This window comes from Cavia porcellus, unplaced genomic scaffold (genome assembly GCF_034190915.1).
Source record: "Cavia porcellus strain 051 isolate PalLab524CR breed Dunkin Hartley unplaced genomic scaffold, mCavPor4.1 scaffold_10, whole genome shotgun sequence".
Taxonomy (NCBI): Eukaryota; Metazoa; Chordata; class Mammalia; order Rodentia; family Caviidae; genus Cavia; species Cavia porcellus.
The window spans coordinates 49,403,667-49,424,412 of record NW_026947493.1 but is presented as its reverse complement, the minus strand read 5'-3'; the positions used below and the strand labels follow the sequence as shown (position 1 = coordinate 49,424,412).

The window sequence follows — 20,746 nt, the reverse complement described above, 5'->3', positions numbered from 1 at the left end:
AGTCAATGTTTTTCCATAGATACTGGAGTGTTCTGTTAAGACATTAAATATTTGACGTATTCTGCATAAATTATTTGAATTTATTTTGAAATCTAGACACTTTGAGAAAGGACCTGTTGTGACTGGCTTCCTCTTAAAAATAGTGTTCAGCAGATTGCGTGTGTTCTATTATAGGTTCACTACTGTGATAGACAAAGTGGCAAAGAATATGTGACCTGTCTGACCTTAGCCCCCGTGCAGATGACTTTTCATGCTATTGGAAGCTCCATTGAAGCCAGCCATGACCAGGTATAATATAGCACTGCCATTTTGCTGCATTATGGCCCAACTGAAAAAGTGGAGGCTGTCAAAATGGAAATTTATGCGCACACATACAGCTTTGCTATACTAGCAGCATTTGCTCAACTTCTGAAAAATGAGATTCATCTTGGGAAACGTATCTTGGGAGATTTAAATTATTTTAGACTTTTTATTTTCAGTTCATTATTAGCTTAAATACAGAATTGTCTTATAAGGGAGAAATAAGTAACCTACATACAAATTTTGTGAGTCAGCAAAAGATTCCAGCTAACACTGGAATCTTACTTTGATATACTCATTTGCTTCCATCAAAGAGTTTTGAATTACAAAATGTATACAAAATAACTGAACTTTCAGAGCCTTCAATTTAGTCCCATAATTTGAGATCTAACAGAAACAAAGTTCCAATGCTGTTTTACTTTTAAAGTTTTATTTATGAAACAAAGCTGAAAATTTTAGGAGTATATTGTTTCTAATGAATCCCTTTGTTTAGTTAGCCACTTAAGAATACATCCTGTTTATAAGATAGTACATATTTTCAATTAAAACAATCATATTAGACTAAACTAATTATCTAGACTATAGAATTTATAGCTTGTAGCAGCTTACATTATGACTCACCAGCTATGCTTTCTAAATTAACCATGTACAAAACAATCCCAATGCACATTCATATCCATTTTTTCAATAAATGTTATGACTCCTACTAATTTCCTGATTAATCTTTTTTCTTTCTGTCTGAGTAGTTCTTTTTGCATGGAAACAAAGAAAATAGTGCCTCTTCTCAAATGCATGATTTAGTATTGCTCAGCTCAACCTCTTCTCAAATGCATGATTTATAGTTGCCCAGCTTGGACAGGAGCTAGAAAGACATGCTTAAGGACGTTGCTCTACTGGCCACAGTATCTCTGACCTTACAGTTTTCCAGTCATCATTTGTTGATTGGTAGGAAGATACTGTGGTGTTCAGGAAAGAGTGACTAATTGATGGCCAGGGTGAGTTCTAGGACCTAACAGCATAAATTAGCTGCAATTACTTGAGTGGATTCTATCTATCCTTGTGACTCAGTTTCCTGAAATATTAAATGAGGGATTTGAATTGTAAGATATGTCCCAGTGCTGCCACTTTATGGTCTCACTGCTCCTGGTTGAGTGTGCCCCATCAACAAATAAACAGGTGTAGCAAGTTGATCTGAAAACACACTGGTGCATCTCATGCTTTTTTTACATGCATGAATGCTTTAGCGCAGAAGACAGTAAGTAGGTGAAGGGCCCGGCCTAAACCAGGGTACAGCGTACAAAAAACAACAGCTTGTAAAAAGGCTCTATGCTGGTGAATATGTGGTGAGGCTCTTAGACATTGGTTTCTACTCACATGGAGCTTGCAATGTAGCAAATTCACCCCTTTGAATGTTTAGCAAGTCCTACATCTCTGTCTCATGACAGGAACAAATGGCAGGAGCAGGAAGGATAATACCTACCCTGCAAAGATCTTTTCTGAAGCAAAGCAGAGCGTTGGGAGAGGTATTCATAACCCACATACGTCTGATAAGAGCCATTAAACATTAGTAGACTTAGCATGTTGCTGTAATAAAAAGTTACACTGGGTTGGAGACTAGGATTAAACTCAGCTTTACCATGACCTAGCGGTGGGACACTGTCTCTCCACCTTTTTGCATCTTGACTTCTTTAATGTGGAAGATGATGAAACTGGATCAGATTTGTACCAAAACAATATGCCAGAGGACTCAAAGCCCAAGGCTACTGTAACCCATATAGCTTAGGAAAAAAAATGCCTCTTCTGCAGGGTATATTACTCCATGCAATGGAAAATTTTTGTAACAGCCAAATTCAGAACTAGTATGTCAGTGGTATTTCTTGAGGTGCGTAGTGGACAAACTATACAGTTGTACATACTGTTTTACAGTACCTGTATCTGGAATGTTGATTTTACCTAATGGCAAGTAAAAAAAGATATTTTTATGTTAAAAAATACAGCTGCTTTATGGGTAACATCTGCATGAAATTTCAAGATTAAAAAACTGAAACTTCCAGCAGATGTGTTGATAGCGGTTGAATGGATGAATGAAAACATGACTAGATCCGTAACAGAAATGGTTGGCCTATGCATAAAACAGTTATGGGGTGACTTCAGAGGTAAGATGCAGGGTATTGGTGTGATCTTCTCCCATGTACTTGGATAACTGAGTTCTCTAAGGAAAAGAAAAGTAAAGCTGTACTGCACGTCTGCTGTCTTTTCTACACTGTGTGGCTGTGACCTGCTTCCCATCCCACACCTCTGCCTTATCACAGGACAGTCCATCACACCAGCGCCAGACTTGAGCTCGTAAGGTAGAAAGATGGACCTCTTAATGCTTTTCAGCCTTTAAGTTATAAATGCTGATAAACAGGAAAATGTGTTAAAAGCAAGAAAAATTATAATTTTTAACAATACTTCTAAATAATTCGTATGTCTCACTGCCAGACAGCTTGAACCACTGGTGGTACATGCATGACTGTTTCATTGAGTGGCTTTTTACTAATTTTATTAATAAAAAGACTGATGAAAGTGATTAAATCTGTTTGTAACTCCAGTGGTACAAGCCACTTGATGGAACAGTCGTGTATGTACCTCCAGTGGTTCAAGCCAGCAGGAAAGTGTTAAACAGTTAATATTTTAAGAAAAAAAAGATGTGTAAATTTTAGGTAGTTCTTATGAAATTCATATTCTTCTTACCTGTTTAGAATATAAAGATAAAAAATGGAAGAGTGCTGTAGTCTCAAGCCTTTATAGTTTATGTCTTGTTTTTGTAAGTTTAACACTGGGCCCTCAGTGGCATGGAGACTGAATATATTACCCACTGTTTGCACATACTCTGTAAAGAATAGCAGAGCAGGGATTAGTAAGTAACATTTCCTCTATCAAAGTTTATTGTATTTGTGCAAAATTGTAAAGGGAGAGACTTAATACTATCTATATATGGAAGGTGTCCGTATTTATGGAGCTGTGAATTTTCCACATTCTTCCTACCCAGCTTGCACTCATGTGCACACATGCACACACATACCATCTTTCCTTTCCATCATCCTCTTTGTCCACCTGTCATTCAGGCCACCCTGTATGCTGCCCTGCATTTCTCTCTCCCATCAGCCCCCCAGTCCCAGTAGCTCTCTCTCTCATTAGCCTTCTGATCTATGCTTTTCATTCCCTCCAGTCCTGCCATTCTAATTTAAGTCGCCATCATTTTTAACGTGGGCAACTGCATAGCCTCTAAACTAGCTTCCTATTTTTGTATTTTTGTTTCACTAATGCTTCGTTTTTCATTCAGTCACCAAAATTATTTTTACGTTAATCACATTTCATCACTTAACTGCTCAAAACTTTTCAGTGGCACAAGAAGCTACTCACTCTTTTAACGTTTTGAAGAAGGCAAGCTGTGTGCATGGGAGAGTAGACTAGTGTTTGGAAGAGTCTAGGGCTAGTAAAGGTTGACTGAAAAGTCTTGAGAAATTTTGTGGTGGAAGTGCACTACACTGGGATTGTGGTGGTGATATTAAAATTGTGTTTGCCAAGCTCAGAACTGTATTCCAGTTTTACTATATTGCTTTACTAGGCTAAAACTAAAGAAAAAAAAAACAGGCCTTATTCTTTGCTTTATTAGTAACTCATGCATTATTAATCCTAAGGAATTTATAGAAGGATGATGTCTCATCATCTGTTGTGTACTCTCTATGTATGTTGGATCCTTTTTGAAAGGCACTGAATTTAACTCCTAGCTGGTTTAAAACTTTCTCTCTCAATGCCAGTACCTAGTGGGGCCTGCTTCAGACTTCCCAGAATGGTAATTATTAGTCTCCAAAAAGTGGTCCGGGCCCACTGCTGTCAGACTCAAATGACTGCTCTCATTCAGAGAGTGGGTTGTCTTTCAGGCCAGAGATCCTTGTTGGTGTCTGTGTGAGAATGTTCCATGTATACATATCTTACTTGTACAAAAAAAAATGTGACATGGAAATCCACTTTCATCTAGAATCCTTAATTTTCCAGACCAAAATAAAATCTAAATTTCTGGGTACTAATTTTTTCATCAGACATGCTAACCATGACAGCTGTGTTGAAGTACTCCACCAAATCCAGGAGTATGCAGAGATAACTGACTTCCAGCCTTAGTCCTTACTGGGCCACTTTTGTAAAATTGAAAAATTATAGATCATCTTTATTTATAAGTTAGAAACACACTTAGATGACCTAGTGAGTAATCTGCTCAGTATTTTTCAGTACATCCTATTTGGAAGGTAACGTTACATTGGTTAGTGTATGTTACTAAAACAAAATTCTTAGTGCAGAAGGATATTGGAATCTTGTACCTTAATATTCTTTAGTCTCTCCTTTTGGGTTGATACCCTTTCTGTACCTTTCCTCATCACTTTTAGGTATTACCGAGTAACTTTCTAATTCTGTCAGTCATCTTCCAGTTACAGCCCAAAAGTCAGAAACTATTTTCCCTGTCTTTACATTTTGTTTCTACCAAGTGCATTGTTAATCACTAATGTCACAAAGATGGGGTAAGTAGATATTGTTTTGTAAAAATACTGTAGTTTAATTTCAAGTAAACAGTTTTACTGCTGCATTCAGGTTAACTCTGGTACTTTCTTACTCCTTATAAATAAAGTAGTAAATTAGTAAATCAACCAATTAACCAAGCACTTAGCTAATGAAGTATATTGATATTTACTGTAATGAACAAAAGCAGGATTATCAATTGAGTAAATGAAAAATACATATTTAACACATTAGTTGGAATAAAAACACTTGTATAAGAAAAAATGAACAAAAACTAAGTTTGTATATTGTGCGTTTATTATGTGCTAGATACTTGCTGGTCTTACTGTAGGTTATTTTGCTTAATCCTTGCAATTGCTTTAATAAGGTAGCTATTGGAAGCTAGAAGCTTCTTTCATTTACTGCACCATCTTTGGGAGTTTTTGCCCAGATTACAAGTTCCCAGTGTTCATACTTTGAGTCAGGCCTCTCAAGGAAAGGATAATCGTTAAATTTAACACTTAGCAAGTCCGATGAGTATGTGGTTCTACTTTGGATTTCTGCTGAATAGGTTATTTTCTGTTTGAATAATTATGCAATAAAGATGGAAAGAGGAGAAAGAAGATGAGGGGAAAATTAAGACATGTACAGGTACCAACTCTGGCAATGCATGTTATCATTTTGTACTGCAAATATGTACTGATCTAAAAGTCATATAGTGCTAGGGTATTTTAAAACTAAAAGAAATGTCCTTCCTAGTCACAATGATATTTTAATTGATCTCTTGTAGAACTTTTGTGATACTAAGTGTCTTAAATGATAATACCTGTACTCCCATGGTTCTGAAGTCATTATATTCCAATGGAGTGTGTCAGGTAGGATGCTTTTGATGAGTTACAGAAAAACGTGATTCATACTAGCTTAAATAACAAGGAACCTCATTCTGTCTTATAGCAAGAAGTTCGGAGGAAGAGTAAGAGGCAGGATTGGTTAATGAAGCAGCTCTCCAGGGTCAGCAAGGTCTCAAGTTATTCCCATTTGCTATCTCTGCCTTCCTCTGTTTCATTCTCTAACTCAGGAGGATGGCCGGAGTAGTGTCTGTCCCATGTGATTTACCCACATCTGAGAAGAGAAATCTGACCTTCTGTTTTGGGAAAACACATCTATATCAGGAATTCTCTATTTGTCTTTCCTTCATAGCTAGAGGCCTTGGTTGGGCCAGACCTGCATCATCTTTAAACTGGTCACTGGCACGAGAAATGACATAAACCACTGCTGATCTAAGTGCTTGGGGTGAAATGGTTGTTGAGTAATCAGCCATGAGAATACCATATAAAGGATCAAGTGTCACATACATAATTTTAAATTTTCTAGCATCTATACTGTTTTTTGAAAAGTAGTTAATTTTAATAATTAATTTTATTTAACCCAACACATGCAAAATATCACTTCTACATAGAATCATCTTTTTAAATTGAGAATATCTTACCCTTTTTCATACTTGACCCTGGTGTATATTTTCCACTGTTTGCTCATTTTGGACTGTCACATTTCCAGGTCACCACCTGTGTGTCAGATGGCACATAGAATAAAGTCCAAGAGCAATACACCTGAGCCCTTCCTGTGTCTCCTCTCTCACCTTTCACCACTCACCCTGTGCCTAATTTAGGCCCACACTGTATACTCTAGCATCGCTCAATTATCACTCCTCCCACCCTCTTGCATCCTTGAATTTGCTTGTGCTGTTCCCTCTGCCTGGCCTATTCTTTCCTTGCTTGAAGGGGAATTCAGTTTTTGACTTCGTTGTAATTTTTTTACTGCTGTGTTTCACTTCATCATATGGTAGCACTCATCAGGCTGTTTTCCATGATCTCTTTTCATGATAGTCTACACCACTGAGCAGCAAACTGCTCGAAGCCTAGGGCAGTCCTGTGTTCTCGGTGTCTGTGATCTACATGTGGTATATGTTTATAATGGAATAAAGTGTACTTCTAAGAAAATTAGAGTGACTTGGTTTTGGTAGAATTTGTTAGATAAAATTAGCAAGAGAAATAGAATGTTAATCAGTAAGCTTTCTCTGATGGTAATCCTATAAGGGCAATTTTTGTATTTGATAAGATCCCAGTAGTTCCAGTTGTTGCCCTGGAAGTATTCACATACTCTGACAACATGTACCTGTCCTTAGGAATCCATCATCTCTCTCCATTATTTATTTACCCACTTATTTATAACCTTTAATTTTTGTAACCTATCATCAGTAGAAGTATGTCCATCTTGGTATGGTGCAGTACTTGAAGTATCTACTCCTACCTCCCTAATTCTGTCATCTGCCACACAGTGGACAAGTCAGTGTTCATGCATTGGGTTCATGATTGCATTCTTTAGCATCCAGAGAGGCATAGACATCACCAGTTCCAGCAACAATTATCCAAAATAAATAATTGCTTTCATTAATATAAAATATACCTAAGTAACATTGCCTCATAAAAGGCCTCCCATGTTATCACCCTACAGGTAGCTGCACTGAATTTTCTGGCTTTCTTCATATTACACAGATGCAGTGTCCAGGCTCACTGCAGCCACAGGACCAGAGAGTAAGGATATAAGAAATTGGGCATAGTTACTGATCATTGCCATTGGCAGCTTCTAGAGGTCCTGGAACTGCCAAAACTCAAAATATAACTTGAGTTTTGCTTAAACATTTACTTTAGTGTTTAACTGGAGAAAGAACTTTCATATTTATTGATTTTTGTATTTCTAATGTTTTTCTATCTGAAATTTATCCTTTTAGTATAGCATGAGTTGTAATTCTTCGAACTTTTTATCATTTTCATTTTATACAAATATACCTTGTAGTTAAGGCACTGAATGTCTTATAAATTACAACAGGACATGTCACCAGTAACCCCTCACTGGATATTTATCGATGGACTAGAACACAAGTTAGCATACCAGGCCCAAGGCCCAAAGCCAGCCAGCCTAGTACCTGAACTAAAAATGGTTTTTACATTTTTGAAATCATTGAAAAGAGGTAAAAAGATGAACAAGACTTCATGACATTAAAATTATATGAAATTCAAACTTTGGTTCCCATAAATGTACTTATCGTGATATAGCTTCAACCATTAAGGTTGGTATTGCCTGGAGCCACTTGCACATTCCAGTGAGAGAAATGAGTGTTTATCGCCAAGACCATATTGCTTGCAAATCCTGAAATACTATTTGTGCCTTTACAGAAGGAACTTGCCAGTTCAATCATAAAATTGGAAGGAAGCAACATTAAATGTGTGTCTTTTTCATTTGGTATCAAATACTGTATACTAAATATGGTCATTTCAGCATTCATTTTCTTACAGAAAATATTTCTTCCCAGAAATATTGTTCTACTATAGTAAATAAGACTTGTTTATTTTGGATTTATTTATAGTGGAAACCAATTTTATTCTCTAAGCGAATAAGTCTTTCTTCATCAGTATTAAGTATTGAAACAGTTTGACTGTAGCAAGGTTACTTTTTTCTCCTTGCTGAAATTCCAGTTAGCAAAACTTCATAGCTATAGCTTTTTTCTCAAGTAACAGAGAATATATTCAGTTGTTTCTATAGTGATCTTTCATTTATTTCATTTCAGATGGATAAGCAATTTCCAGAACCAACAGTGAGTTATAAGGGAAGGTAGTAAGAAGATTGAATGTTATATATTTTGTAATTGACTCATAATTTCATTTATGCTTAGTACAGCATGACCACATTTTTAAGAGGTTGCGTATTTCCAATGATATTGTGCACGCAAGTGGCTTATTAATTTGAGCTATAAAATTATTTTGGACTGTAGTCAAAATCCACAAACTTACTCATTGCTTTCTTATCCGACTTTTTTCTAGAATGACAAATAGCATCTATTTTAATTAGTAAAATATGAAATTTTAAAGGCAAAAACCTAACTTTTCCCAACTATACTAAAAAAGTACTTTTAGTGTGGTTATGAAATCTGTTCCTCTATGTACTTATAGCTCTGTTTTATTACAGTATATCACTTTTAAGATAATTTCGTGTTTATGATTTCATATAAAATAGAATCTAAAAGTTTTGAAGGTTTTCTACTAAATTTCATCAGTTTTGAACCTCTGTACATGCGTTGTCAGTAATTCCTTAATTTTTATTTCAGTCTTCTGATTCATAATGTTTTTCCTAAGTTTAAAATAATTGAGATAAGAATTAGTTTTCTTATTATTCTCGATGTCTCTGTATTCTATGTTGGCTTGACAGTTACTGGATAAATATTTTCAAAGCCTTTCTGTTAATTGTTCACATTAATGAATCATAACCAGATACATTATTAAGCCAATAAATGCCATATGTTTATAATTGGCTAAATGGATGTGAAGGTTATAATGGAAAACTGTTGCCTATATAGACTTTAAAAATGACAATCAATGGAATATAGTTCCCCGAGCCACAGATTTGAGAGCATTATTATCCACTGGAGGTCACTTTTACAACTTAAAGAGTATTACCTTCCTTGTAAATTCAAATTATGGTGTTGCACATGATTTATTACACTACCTAAAACTGAAAAACAGTAACCTTCTCTCCCTTGGCTATATATCTTCAGTTAAGTCATGCCTCTCTCCATGTCCAAAATTGCTTTTTGGGCAAACCAATTTTGGTTGTATTTCAAATATTTTAGTATTCATTGCTGATAGTTATTTGGCTTGTTCTCTTTGTTTCTGCTTTGGCAGTTACTGTCTTTTCAGAACATATTTTAAAGATACCCTTTAGTTAATTGGCTTCTCTTTTTTGCATCCTCTAATGGAAAGAATTTGGTAGTATTTTTAAACTTCAAAATATTTAACATTTGAAATTAAATTACAAGGGAAGGTAGTAATTTTAGAATGTCCTCAGTTACTCTTCATAGATGTTGCGTTAATACATTACCAGCACTCTTAGGTGGCATCCCCAGTATTTGTAGGAAGTGTCACCTACTCTATCAAGAGTCACAGTGATTGGAGTAGGAATGTAGCCTAGTGGTAGAGTGTGCGCTTAGCATGTACTCACCTCTGGGTTCAGTTGCTAGCAAAAAAACCCAAAAAGAATCACTGTAGTTTCTTACCTTGAAAGACTGATATGCCCATTGACTTTTTCCCTGGTTCTTTTACCCTTACTGGAAGAGAGGTCGTGTCTTCACACAGGTTCCTGCCATGTAAAGTAACGTATGTGAAGGTAATTTCTTAAAGGAAGCGTGTAAGAAGTTTTTCACCTTGAGGAGAAGGTTGTCTGGGAGTTAGAGTCTCCTTGTTGATACGGTTCTCTTTTTAGACGACTGCTGAGATTCTGGCCTACCATTTTCGTACTATCAGTTTAAGTGATCCGATCTACTTACCTTGAACTCTGACTCCTAGTTACTTTGCTAGGGTCTGCCCTGTTAGTTTGTCTTAGCCTATAGGAACTTTCACACTCTGATCTTACATTGTTCACCTGGTGTTTGACATGGGCTTCTGCCTATTTGCTGTTATCTGCATTTCAGAGACCAATTCTCATATTACTTCTCAAATCCAAAACTGCCCTAGGATTAACAGAATTTTTTTGTGGCTATTATATTTTACAACAATATAAAATTCAGAAAATGTCAGTCTGATACTAGCAAAATTAATACTCTGCATATCTCCAAATCATTACTGTACAAATTCTTAAAATATTTAAGTACGTACTTGCATACACTTGGCAGATAGCTGCCACTTCATTTTTCACCTTTGCCGTTGTGGCCTTTTGTCCTGGACTTCTGGGACCTCCCCATGGGACAGGAACTGTTGGGTTATTGTTTGCCCAGCAGTTTTCTGGGCTGTCTTTTGTTGTATTGGTTGGTTTCTATGGCTCATGAATTAAGATCACCCCTGCTTTCATAGACACATGTAAGAGTTAAGTTCTTGGGGGAAAAAACTAAGTGATCATTTTTAAAGATCGTTGAAAATTTCCATTGGAAATCAAGAAGCATTTATTTATTTACCAGTCATGTACTAAGCACTAGCTCTGTGTTCATTCCTCTAGATACTAAGAAGTGGTTCCTCTTATAAATATGGAAAGGCCTCAAATAGAATGTGTTTAAAAAATGGACATGAAATGTGTGGGAACTGTGTAACTCCTGCTCACTTTTACTGTAAACCTGAACTTGCTCTAGAAAATAAATTCTTAAAATGGAAAAAAAAAAGTTGAAGAAACAAAAAACGTATGGAAGATAGCTGAAAAACTGTTGTAAACCAATGCAATTCTGTCAGAAATGATTTAAATATGTAAATGTATAAGTATTGAAAGGCTGTAGAGTGTAGGAGTGATCAAGAACAGAATTCACTTGATTAAGCTTCTTTTAGAAGTTGACGAACAAAAAGCAAAATTGAAAACAACATGAAAAACATAGAAACATGGAAGTTGGTGAAAAATATGCGGAAAAAGAAAACTCCAACATTTTGATCACTGCTGGAATAAATAATGTCACCTGAGATTGAAGTTTTTGAGTGTATTCATAGAAACTAGGTTGAAATATGACATTTGTGATCTTTGTAGCAAAGAGTCATTCATCAGTCAGAAGAAGGGATGTGCTTATGATGATGCAGGACCAACTATTGATAGGCAGGAAGATTTTTAGCATAGCAATTCAGGTGCTGACTTCCTGTTGGGTGTGATTCTGAAAATGGCAACACACTGAAAACATTTATTTGTAGCAAAATTATTGAGCTTCATATACGAAAAGTAGGATTCTTTTGTGTCCCTGACTAGATTCAGCACAATATTTCTACAGTCAGGGGAAGTTGTGAAAACCAGCAGTTTGTTTGAAGGATTGGCATTTTTTTGATTTAGAAGTGAAGAAGCCCACACCAGTGAGCATTGTAACAATAGACATCTCAGTGGTAAACAAGAAAGGACTGCTAGAAACTCAGTGAGCTGTGGGTTGCCATCTTGCTTAGGACCAACAGTGGCCCAACACACTAACCAGAAGTTTCTCAGAGAATTTTGGGAAGTGACATGGTAAGAGGAACTTTGACAAACTCACATGCTCCTGGCTGGCAAAAAGGCTTCATGTACATGAAGGAAAGATCAACGAGCTCTAGCTCTACACATGTTGGCTGTGAAATCCTGCATTCATACAGTAGAGGTGCAAGAGGGCCTGGCATAAGTTAAATGCCGGAGAAGACTTAAAACTTACGGGAACTTTTAAGTGGCTCACCATCCAGACGCAGATCCTTTGGCAGAGGACAGAAGCTTTACTGGCTTAGGGAATTTGAAGTAGAGTTGAAAATTATAACTGAAATGAAAAATTCACAGCCAATTATTGGCTGACCATTTAGGTATGCAGACACAGACATGATCCTGGAAAGCTAGGCTTAAAAATTTTTTTTAATGTTTGAAAAAAATTCTTTTTTTCCTTTTTACATGTAATAGCAGGTCAGTGCATGCACTTGCAGGAAGTTTGATTCCACAGATTTAGTCCTGGAAAATTAATTTAAAAAACATAGTTAGAACGACCACCGTGAGAGAACACCAAAATTCTCAGTTAATTACATTGTGTGTCTAAAATTCCAGTTTTCAGTTAAAAAATGTATATATATATTTAGAGAGATAGCTATAGAAAGAAGAATGCCAGATACAGTAGAGCATGCCTATTATCCCAGTTGCTTGGGATGCTAAGGCAGAAGAATCCCAAATTTGAGGCCAGCCTGGGCAACTTAGAGAGACTCTATTTCAAAAAGGCTGGAGATACAGCTCAGTGTCTGGGCATTTGCCATGTATGTGTGAGGCCCTGGTTTGATCCCCAATTTTGCAAATAAAGGGATAGAGGAGGTGTTGGAGTCTTAGAGGCTTCAAAGCAGTTTAAGGAATTAAAACCACACCTGAAGAACTAAAGGAATGTATAACAACAGTGACTCAATAAATAGAGAATCTTAATGCAGAAATAGAAGTTATTAAACATCAAATGGAAATAGAGGTGAAAATCATAACAAATGAAAATTCACAAAGGCACTCAATAACAGATTCAAGTTGGCAGAAACAACATATGGACATCAAAATAGATAAAAATTAACAACGCAGTTAGAATAACAAAAAATATGAGAAAAGCAAACAGTCTCAGAAACCACAGGAAAACATCAGGCAACATGCAAAACGGATAAACAAGATCAGTTGAATACCTGAAAAATCAATTACTGAATGTATTGTAATCATAAAGGAGATAACATCCATGATATCAGTAGACATGATGAAAGCATTGAAAAAAATTCCAACAGACTGAAAAATCTAAGAATAAAGAGGAACTTCCTTAACTTGATAAAGAACTCTACAAAAGCAAAACAAGAAAAAACTCTACAGCTAATATTGTCTAAATAGTGAAAGATTGTTTTCTTCTTAACACTGGGAACAATTGAGAATGTCTACTTTACTACTATTTACATTGTACTAGATGTAACCATTTTGATGGGCAGAGAAAGAAAAAAAATGAAACAAATATGTAGTATGGAAAGGAAGAAGCACTCTAGTATTTGCAGATGACATGATTATCCTGTATACAGAAAATCCTAATACGCTCAGAACACGTACACATACCTATTAGATCTAATAAATAAATTCAGTGGTTATAGACAGGACATAATCTACAGATCAGTATGTAAAAATCAATTATATTTCTGTATGCTAGAAAGAAATCTCCCAAATTTGAAATTAAGACTATTTTGTTCGGGGCTGGAGGTTTAGCTCAGCGGCATAAGCGCCTGCCTTGCAAGCAGGCAGTCATGAGTTCGATCCCCGGTACCGATAAAAAAGACAAAAAAAAAAAAAAAAAAAAAAAAAAGACTATTTTGTTCATAATAACATTAAAAACAATAAAATACTTAAAAACTGATTTAAACAAGTGTGAGATTTATACATGGAAAATTATAAAACATTGCTGAGAGAAATTGAAGATTAAATATATGGCAGACAGTGTTCATGGATTAGAAGATTCATTATTGTTCACTTGGCAGCTTCCCCCAAATTAATATGCAGATTCAGTATAATTCCTTAAAAAATCTTAGCAGTCTTTTTGGAGTAGAAATTGACAAGCCAGTTGTAAAATTTATACAGAGATGTGAAGAGTTCTGAATAGATAAAACATTGAAAAGGAAGAACAAAATTGGAAAAGTTGCACTACTGAATTTCAGATTTTACTATAAAGCTTCACTATTCTAGTTAATGGCATAAGAATAGACATGTGGATAAGTAGAACAGATTGAGAGTCTGGAAATAAACATCTAATTTATGTTTAATCAGTTTTCAGTAAAAATGCCAAGGAAATTCAGTGGGGGAAATCATGCTTTTTAAAATAAATAGCATTAAAAAAAATTAAGTATCTAGAAGACAAAGATGAAGTTAGACCTTTGCTTCTTAGCATCTGCAAAATTAACTCAAATAATAGACTTAAGTGTAAAATCTAAAACTGAAACTTTTGAAAGAAACAGGAGAAATTTTCATGACTTTGAGTTAAAGAGTTCTTAGGTACAACATCAGAAACATCCATGAAGGAAGAAGGTGGTATATTGAACTTGTTACCAAAATTTACAGCTTTTGTTTTAAGAAAGTAAAAAGTCATGATTAAATACATGACTATGTTCAAAACGGTAGATGATAGCAAATGTTGGTGAGGCTATAGATAAATTGGTACATTCATGGGTTGCTAGTGGAAATCTGTAACTACTGTAGGAAACAGATTGGCAGTTTCTTAAAAAGTTAAACATAAATTTACCATATGATCCAACAATTCCACTTGTAGTAATTTTTTTTTTAATCGGTACCAGGGATCGAACTCACAACCGCCTGATTACAAGGCAGGTGCTTATGCCGCTGAGCTAAATCCCCAGCCCCTAATTCCACTTTTAGATATCTACTGAAGAAAAATTATCATGCATGTGAATGTTTACAGACATGCATGTGAATATTAATAGCAGCATTATTCATAGCAACTGAAAACAAGCCAAATGCCCATCAACTGGTGAAGGGGTAAACCAAATGTGGCTTAGTCATAAAAAATAAATAGATATTCAGCAATGAAAAGGAACACAATACTGAATTGTTGCCATATCCAGCACAGCTCTTGAAAAACTCCTGGAATGTGGACAATGAAGAAATGAAGGCAAAAATGAGAATGCAGAAAACTGAGGTCAAATGAAGCCCTCTCTCAGGGGAGAAAAGAACTGCCCCGTGACAGCAGTGCATTTATTTGTATGCACGGCAGGTTGATGTCAGGTGAAACCCCTCTGCTTAACAACATGTTCTCCTAGCTCACCTCGGGCACCTCATGCTCTCAGGGCTGAACAGCTTGTTCACCTGGCCTGCCTCAGGTTCTCTGTGTTCTCGGGGCTGGCCTCACTCTAGCCCTGCACATGTAATCAATCTTCAGTTTCGCTGCTCCCCACAAACTATGAATTATATCCATACTACAGCCCATATATGTGAGCCTCAAAAAATTCTTACATGAAATACACCAGGCATAGAGGGCCACAGACTTTTTGATTGCACTTACATGAAATGTCCAGAACAGGGAAATTATCCCCAGATGCAGAAAGTGGATCGGGGGTGCCATGGGCTGGGACTAGGAGCAGGAAAACTTTGTGATAATGGAAGTGTCCTAAGACTACAATTTAGTAACATTCACACGATTTTCTGAATTTACAAAAGCTACTCACAAAGGATGAACTTTAGAGTATATAAATGACACCTCAATAAAGCTATGTAAAAGTAGCTTTATAAACTTCCCCAGTAAGAGATTCGTGATAATAGAAATTTTGGTAAGGCAATACATTTCTGGGCCCAAAACATGTGCATGTCTCAGGATTCATGGCCCTCAATGCTTGCGTACCTCAAGCCTAAGGATGAGTTTTGGTCCTCTGCACTGCTTTACATCTTACTTCCAGTTTTCTTAGCTTTGGTATGACCCACTTCAAATTTCTCATGGTCTGAACCTCAATTCCTGTTATTACTCCACCTAACTCTTGGTCATCATGTTTCCTCCTGCTCGGCCCAGTAACCTGATCCTGACTTCTGATTGTTCCTTTTGCTTGTTTCATTAACTTTTATACACTTAAGAAAAAAATCTCTTCTGCCATTTATACCCCTGGGCCGTACTCCAGCTCTGATTAAGCCTGTACCATACTCACTCAGAAAGAAAGCCGATTCTTTGTTCCTTTTGGAAGATGATGACTTTTTTTGCCATATTAAATGTCAGTTCCAAGTGGATAACTTAAGATTTGGGAATAGAGCCATAATTTGAAGTTAAGAAGATGTATATTTGGTCCTCACTTAAAATACTATGGGGGGGGGTAGAGAATTTTCTCTATGAAAAACTATTTAATTCATTTGGTTAATCATTATTGTGAAAACCAGATGTTTTTCAGCAAGTCAGTAGGCATAAAATAGACCAATTTAGAGAAATTACTTGAGGTTATAAAATATTTGATCTTTTCTCAGAAAAAGGCAATCACTGTCCTGAAGGAGACAATCTTTAAAGAAATACAAAATCTAACTACGAAACTGCCTCCCCCACTAGGTGGCAAAAGTGAGCTGCCAGAGAGACAGAACAGCCAGTTCTCAGACTGCAGCATCTCTTCCTGCTAAGTACTGTTTGCACAATGTTCGTTTTGAAAAACTCACACTCTATACCTTTGAAATAAGTAGTGTGATTCCTAAAATCTGTAAAGCAAAGAATAAAGAGACATGTTGGTTTTTGGTAACAATCTGGCACTTAGTAACTAATTCTTTTACAAAAAATTCTAAAGAGAACTTCATTATAATCTTGAGAATTTTGGCCCCAGGTCCTTGGGAAGTGTTACCGAAGAACCCTGAGCTAAATTATGAACTCCATTTTAAAGCTGCTCCTTAGTTGAGAGTGACAGAAGTCATTTTTAAAACTGCTATCTATTATTGTGGGTTGCTTTCCCATCTGGGTTTTTGTGAACACGAAGTATCTGGAAATTTTAATTATATAGGAACGAGAATATGCTTTAAAATAGCCTGAGAAAAACTAGCACCTTTAAAATATGTTATTCAAAAGTTTTCTTTACTGGTCATCCAATAATGATTTGTGTATATTTTAATTTTAATGTTAGTAGCACTTTTTCTCCTTTTTCCTATATTTTCTTAACTTCATCCTTTTGTCTCCAGATCTGTTTAAAGGACAGCACACTATTGCTTTAATTCTTATAATAACTGCCTCCCTCACTAAGGTTTGTAAGCAGAGGCCAGGACTGCAGAGAGTAATGGAGTTTCCAGTGAAGGTATTGTCCTAAACAACCAGCAGCAATATAAAAATTTGGGGAGTATTTCTCAAGTCTCAGTCAACAGACAAATTTTCAGTTTCTTTCCCTGAAATACACTCTCAGATATTAATATTATGTCACTTGTCAAAGTAGTTTTATAGAATATTGAAAAATAATCTAATTTAAAAAGCAATGGGTAAAATGAAAAGAGAAAGAAAGGGAATGGTGTAGCTCAGTCGCACAGCGCTTACCTAGCTCATGTAGGGACTTAATTTTGATCCTCAGCACTGCCCAGATACATTAAAGTAACTAGTCATTTATTTGTCTACTTAAAAAATACATACTCAGTTTCTCTGTGTGGAGCGTGGGAGTACCTGTTGCTTTTTAAATAGGAAGCAAGATGTTTGGGTGTTTTGTTGCCATTTTTGATGGCTAATGATCAAATTGTGATGCATTGTCTAGGTCAGTTCCATGAAACAAAACCATTTTATCCATCATACACTTCTATCACATGCTTCTCAATTTATGTACATGTCAGAACTTGTAACAGAAAATCATGTGTCATGCCAGAAAATGCACCCTGCTATTCCTTTAAGCCTCTTTGGAGCTTTTAAAATTTGACCACTTTGATAGAGTAGTAAGAATGTATTCAGCAAAACTTCATTATAAAGCACTTTGGTGTGCCATGTATTCATTTATGTTTTATGCCAAGTAACGTCTCCCATGTACCCTTTGCTGTGCAGTGTGTCTTTTGTCAATTACAAGGAAACTTATCATTCAGGTCTATTGCTTAGTCCCTAATGGCAGTATTGTTATGGGCTTCTATTGCCTCATTTTATGAATGAGGCTGATCTCTAGCCTCACCTCTAATAGAACTTATAATTGAAAGATTAATCATTTCTATTGTTTGCTGTTGAAAGATTATAGATGGTAACATTTTTTCTACTGGCTTCTGCAGTGACTACTCAAATAATAATTCAGAACAAAAGATTATATGAACAAAAGAATTCATTTAGTAAACCTTTATTGAATGTCTGGTGCATGTAAGGGTGTATGTCAGTATGTGAATTTATGTAGCTAATGGTGTGAATGAGAAATGGATACTGTTTCTGAGCATCATAATGATGGAGAAGAAAAATCTATAAAAAAGTGAATGATAACTGACCTATGAAAAATATTAGCAAAATGTCTAGGGAATTTTAGGGATAGGGAGGAAAAATTTTGATAAGGGTGGCTTTTGTAGCAAGAGCTTGAGCTTCTTGTAGGCACTAGGAGAAAAGGCAGTTGGTAAGGGCATTTGGTGTAGCAAGAGCTGGCTGGCCCGGGCACGGAGGGGAAGAGCAAGGTGCATTAATTGGGCAGAACCCTCTGTGCAAGCATAGCACTGGTTTTTGGTGTTTAGAACTCAAGATACAGGTCAGACTTTAAAGTGTCTTTTGACACAAGGACAAATTTCCTCATAGAGGAGCTATGTAAATTTGCAAATGTGCAAGGCAGTTCCAGCGGATGTACTGATAAGGAACACAAGTTTTATTAATCAAGAAATAATTTAGCAGTTTAATTAAGAAGTATAATTTTTTCTACAATTCTGTGGAATATATGCCATATTCTCAGTTGGTAATATTTACTATCAAATGGCTCAAAGTATTTACTGTAATTTTTTTCTTTAATTGGAAGCATATTCTAAAATATGCAATAAAGGAAAACCCTCCAGTACTTTCATGGTTTATTACTAGCTATAAAAAAATTCCAATTTTGAGAAAATATTTTTTACAAATTAGGTAATTTAGATTCTGAGTCTTTTGAATACCATAGGAAGGAACCTAATAGGCATCTCCCTTGTCCTACTTCTGGCCCCACACTCCTTCCCCATGGGCAATAGAAATAGAAATTCCTTCTTCTTTTGTGGAATAAAAGGTATTTTCCCAGGACTAGCTGCTCCTGGAGAAGAAACAAAAAAAAATTGAAAGTGTCTTAATCGATATTTATATTTTGGTTGACATTTGTGGGCCAAAAGGCAAATTAACAAATGGTCGTGGTCAAAGAACAATAATCTTATTAAACAAGCTTTTGGAAAAACTTGTTGAATCTCATACATCCTGCCTCTAAGGGCCAAAATTTTAAATTCCATGATTTGTAAGGGAGAATAAAGCCAAAGAGGTCCAAAGTTCTTTCCTGATTAAAACTGTTAAACATCATAATAGAAAGTACTCAGAAAGCTCTGACTTAAACTTTTACCTGTCAAAGTTTAGAGTGTCAGAAATGGTTTACATATAGATCCTGGGGAGGATTCACAGTGGCGTGCCATGTACTAATATGTTGTACTTTCATAGATAAGGCATCTGGAGTGTGTGTATGTGTAGCAAATGACATGAGAGTAACAAATGTAATTGATATTTAAAATTTTAAGATATTGAACATAAATACACAATTCTAAAATAGATACTGCTTTGCCCTTAAAATCTGTTTTCTTTGTATGGAAATTATTACCATTTAAAAGCCTGTTTAAGAGAAATTTTAAAAACCTAAAAGTACTCAGTTATGTATGCCTTATTAAATGATCTTCTAATGAGGATTCAACACTTTTATTTAGCAAATACCAACTAGGGGGATTTGTGTAGTGTAGGTTTTTTTTTAGTAGGAAAAGTTTGTGCAAAAGAAGTGTTTTACTACCAAATTAGTTGCTTTGAAGTATATGTCAGATTACATCAATCTCTTCTTGGAATTGGTACTGCAGAAGACATCTATTGTACATCATTAGTGATGCATTAAATTGGTTATTTATGTTTTAAAATCTATGCATAGTAGAATCTTTTGTGTTGCCTTCAAAGATTGCTGTTACAATGAAACATTATAAAATGGGTAAAGTTGTCTTTTTGGTTTAATTAATGCATCATTGGAGAATTTAAAGATTTTAGTGTCTAACCATCCATCTCCTTTCCTAGATTTTGAAAAAATTATGTAAATGACTTTATATTTTATGTAAAAATTATTACACATTAATTCATGTAATTGCTTTAATGTCTAATAAGCAAGCAAATAATGGAAAAACTACTACACATCACTCATTTCATTTAGTTTTCTAAACATTTGAATATAGTAAGATTAAAATGTACTTTGCTGACTTATTATGGCCACAGACTATCCTTTTGGTGTCTTGTTGCCACTAAGATCATAGTTATTTTTATAATCAAAAATATAACCTGTGTATTGGAAATCTTCAAGCTGCTATTAAAAGATTTGTACAAGTGATGAAAAACAGATGACCAACATTTTTTTACTAGTTGCTGGCAGAAATGAGCATATTTTGCTAAAGGCTCCACAATATGCTATGTAACCCAATATTAGGAATAATTTTACTATAAGAACAGTTTAAACCTTTGTGTTGTGTTTAGCAACTAAATATATACTAGGCCATATTAGCTGTATGGAAAAAGGATATTACATTTTAAAATCTCATATTATACCTCTTACATATTAGTGAGGGCTCTTACCTCACCTCTGAATTCTCTAAATGTAAATGATAACTAAAATGAAAGCATGGAACCCCAACTTCAGAACAATCCATGAGAGCACCAGTTTCTTGATTATATATTCTGCTGTAGAGAGGTATGTCACTTCTAATGCAAATT

The 20,746-nt window shown here is 35.5% G+C and overlaps 1 protein-coding gene across 4 annotated transcripts in view; it reads left to right on the top strand.

Moving 5' to 3' along the window:
• The window catches only part of Stau2 (staufen double-stranded RNA binding protein 2), a 261,902-nt gene that overhangs the window by 169,166 nt on the left and 71,990 nt on the right, over positions 1-20,746 (top strand). For 3 of the 4 annotated variants that reach the window (XM_013143908.3, XM_063257458.1, XM_013143906.2), the window contains one exon: positions 175-288. The exons of the other annotated variant lie outside the window; for it this stretch is intronic. In XM_013143908.3, coding sequence (XP_012999362.1) covers positions 175-288 — 114 coding nt within the window. The remainder of the gene's footprint in view (positions 1-174; positions 289-20,746) is intronic. 4 annotated transcript variants of the gene reach the window in all.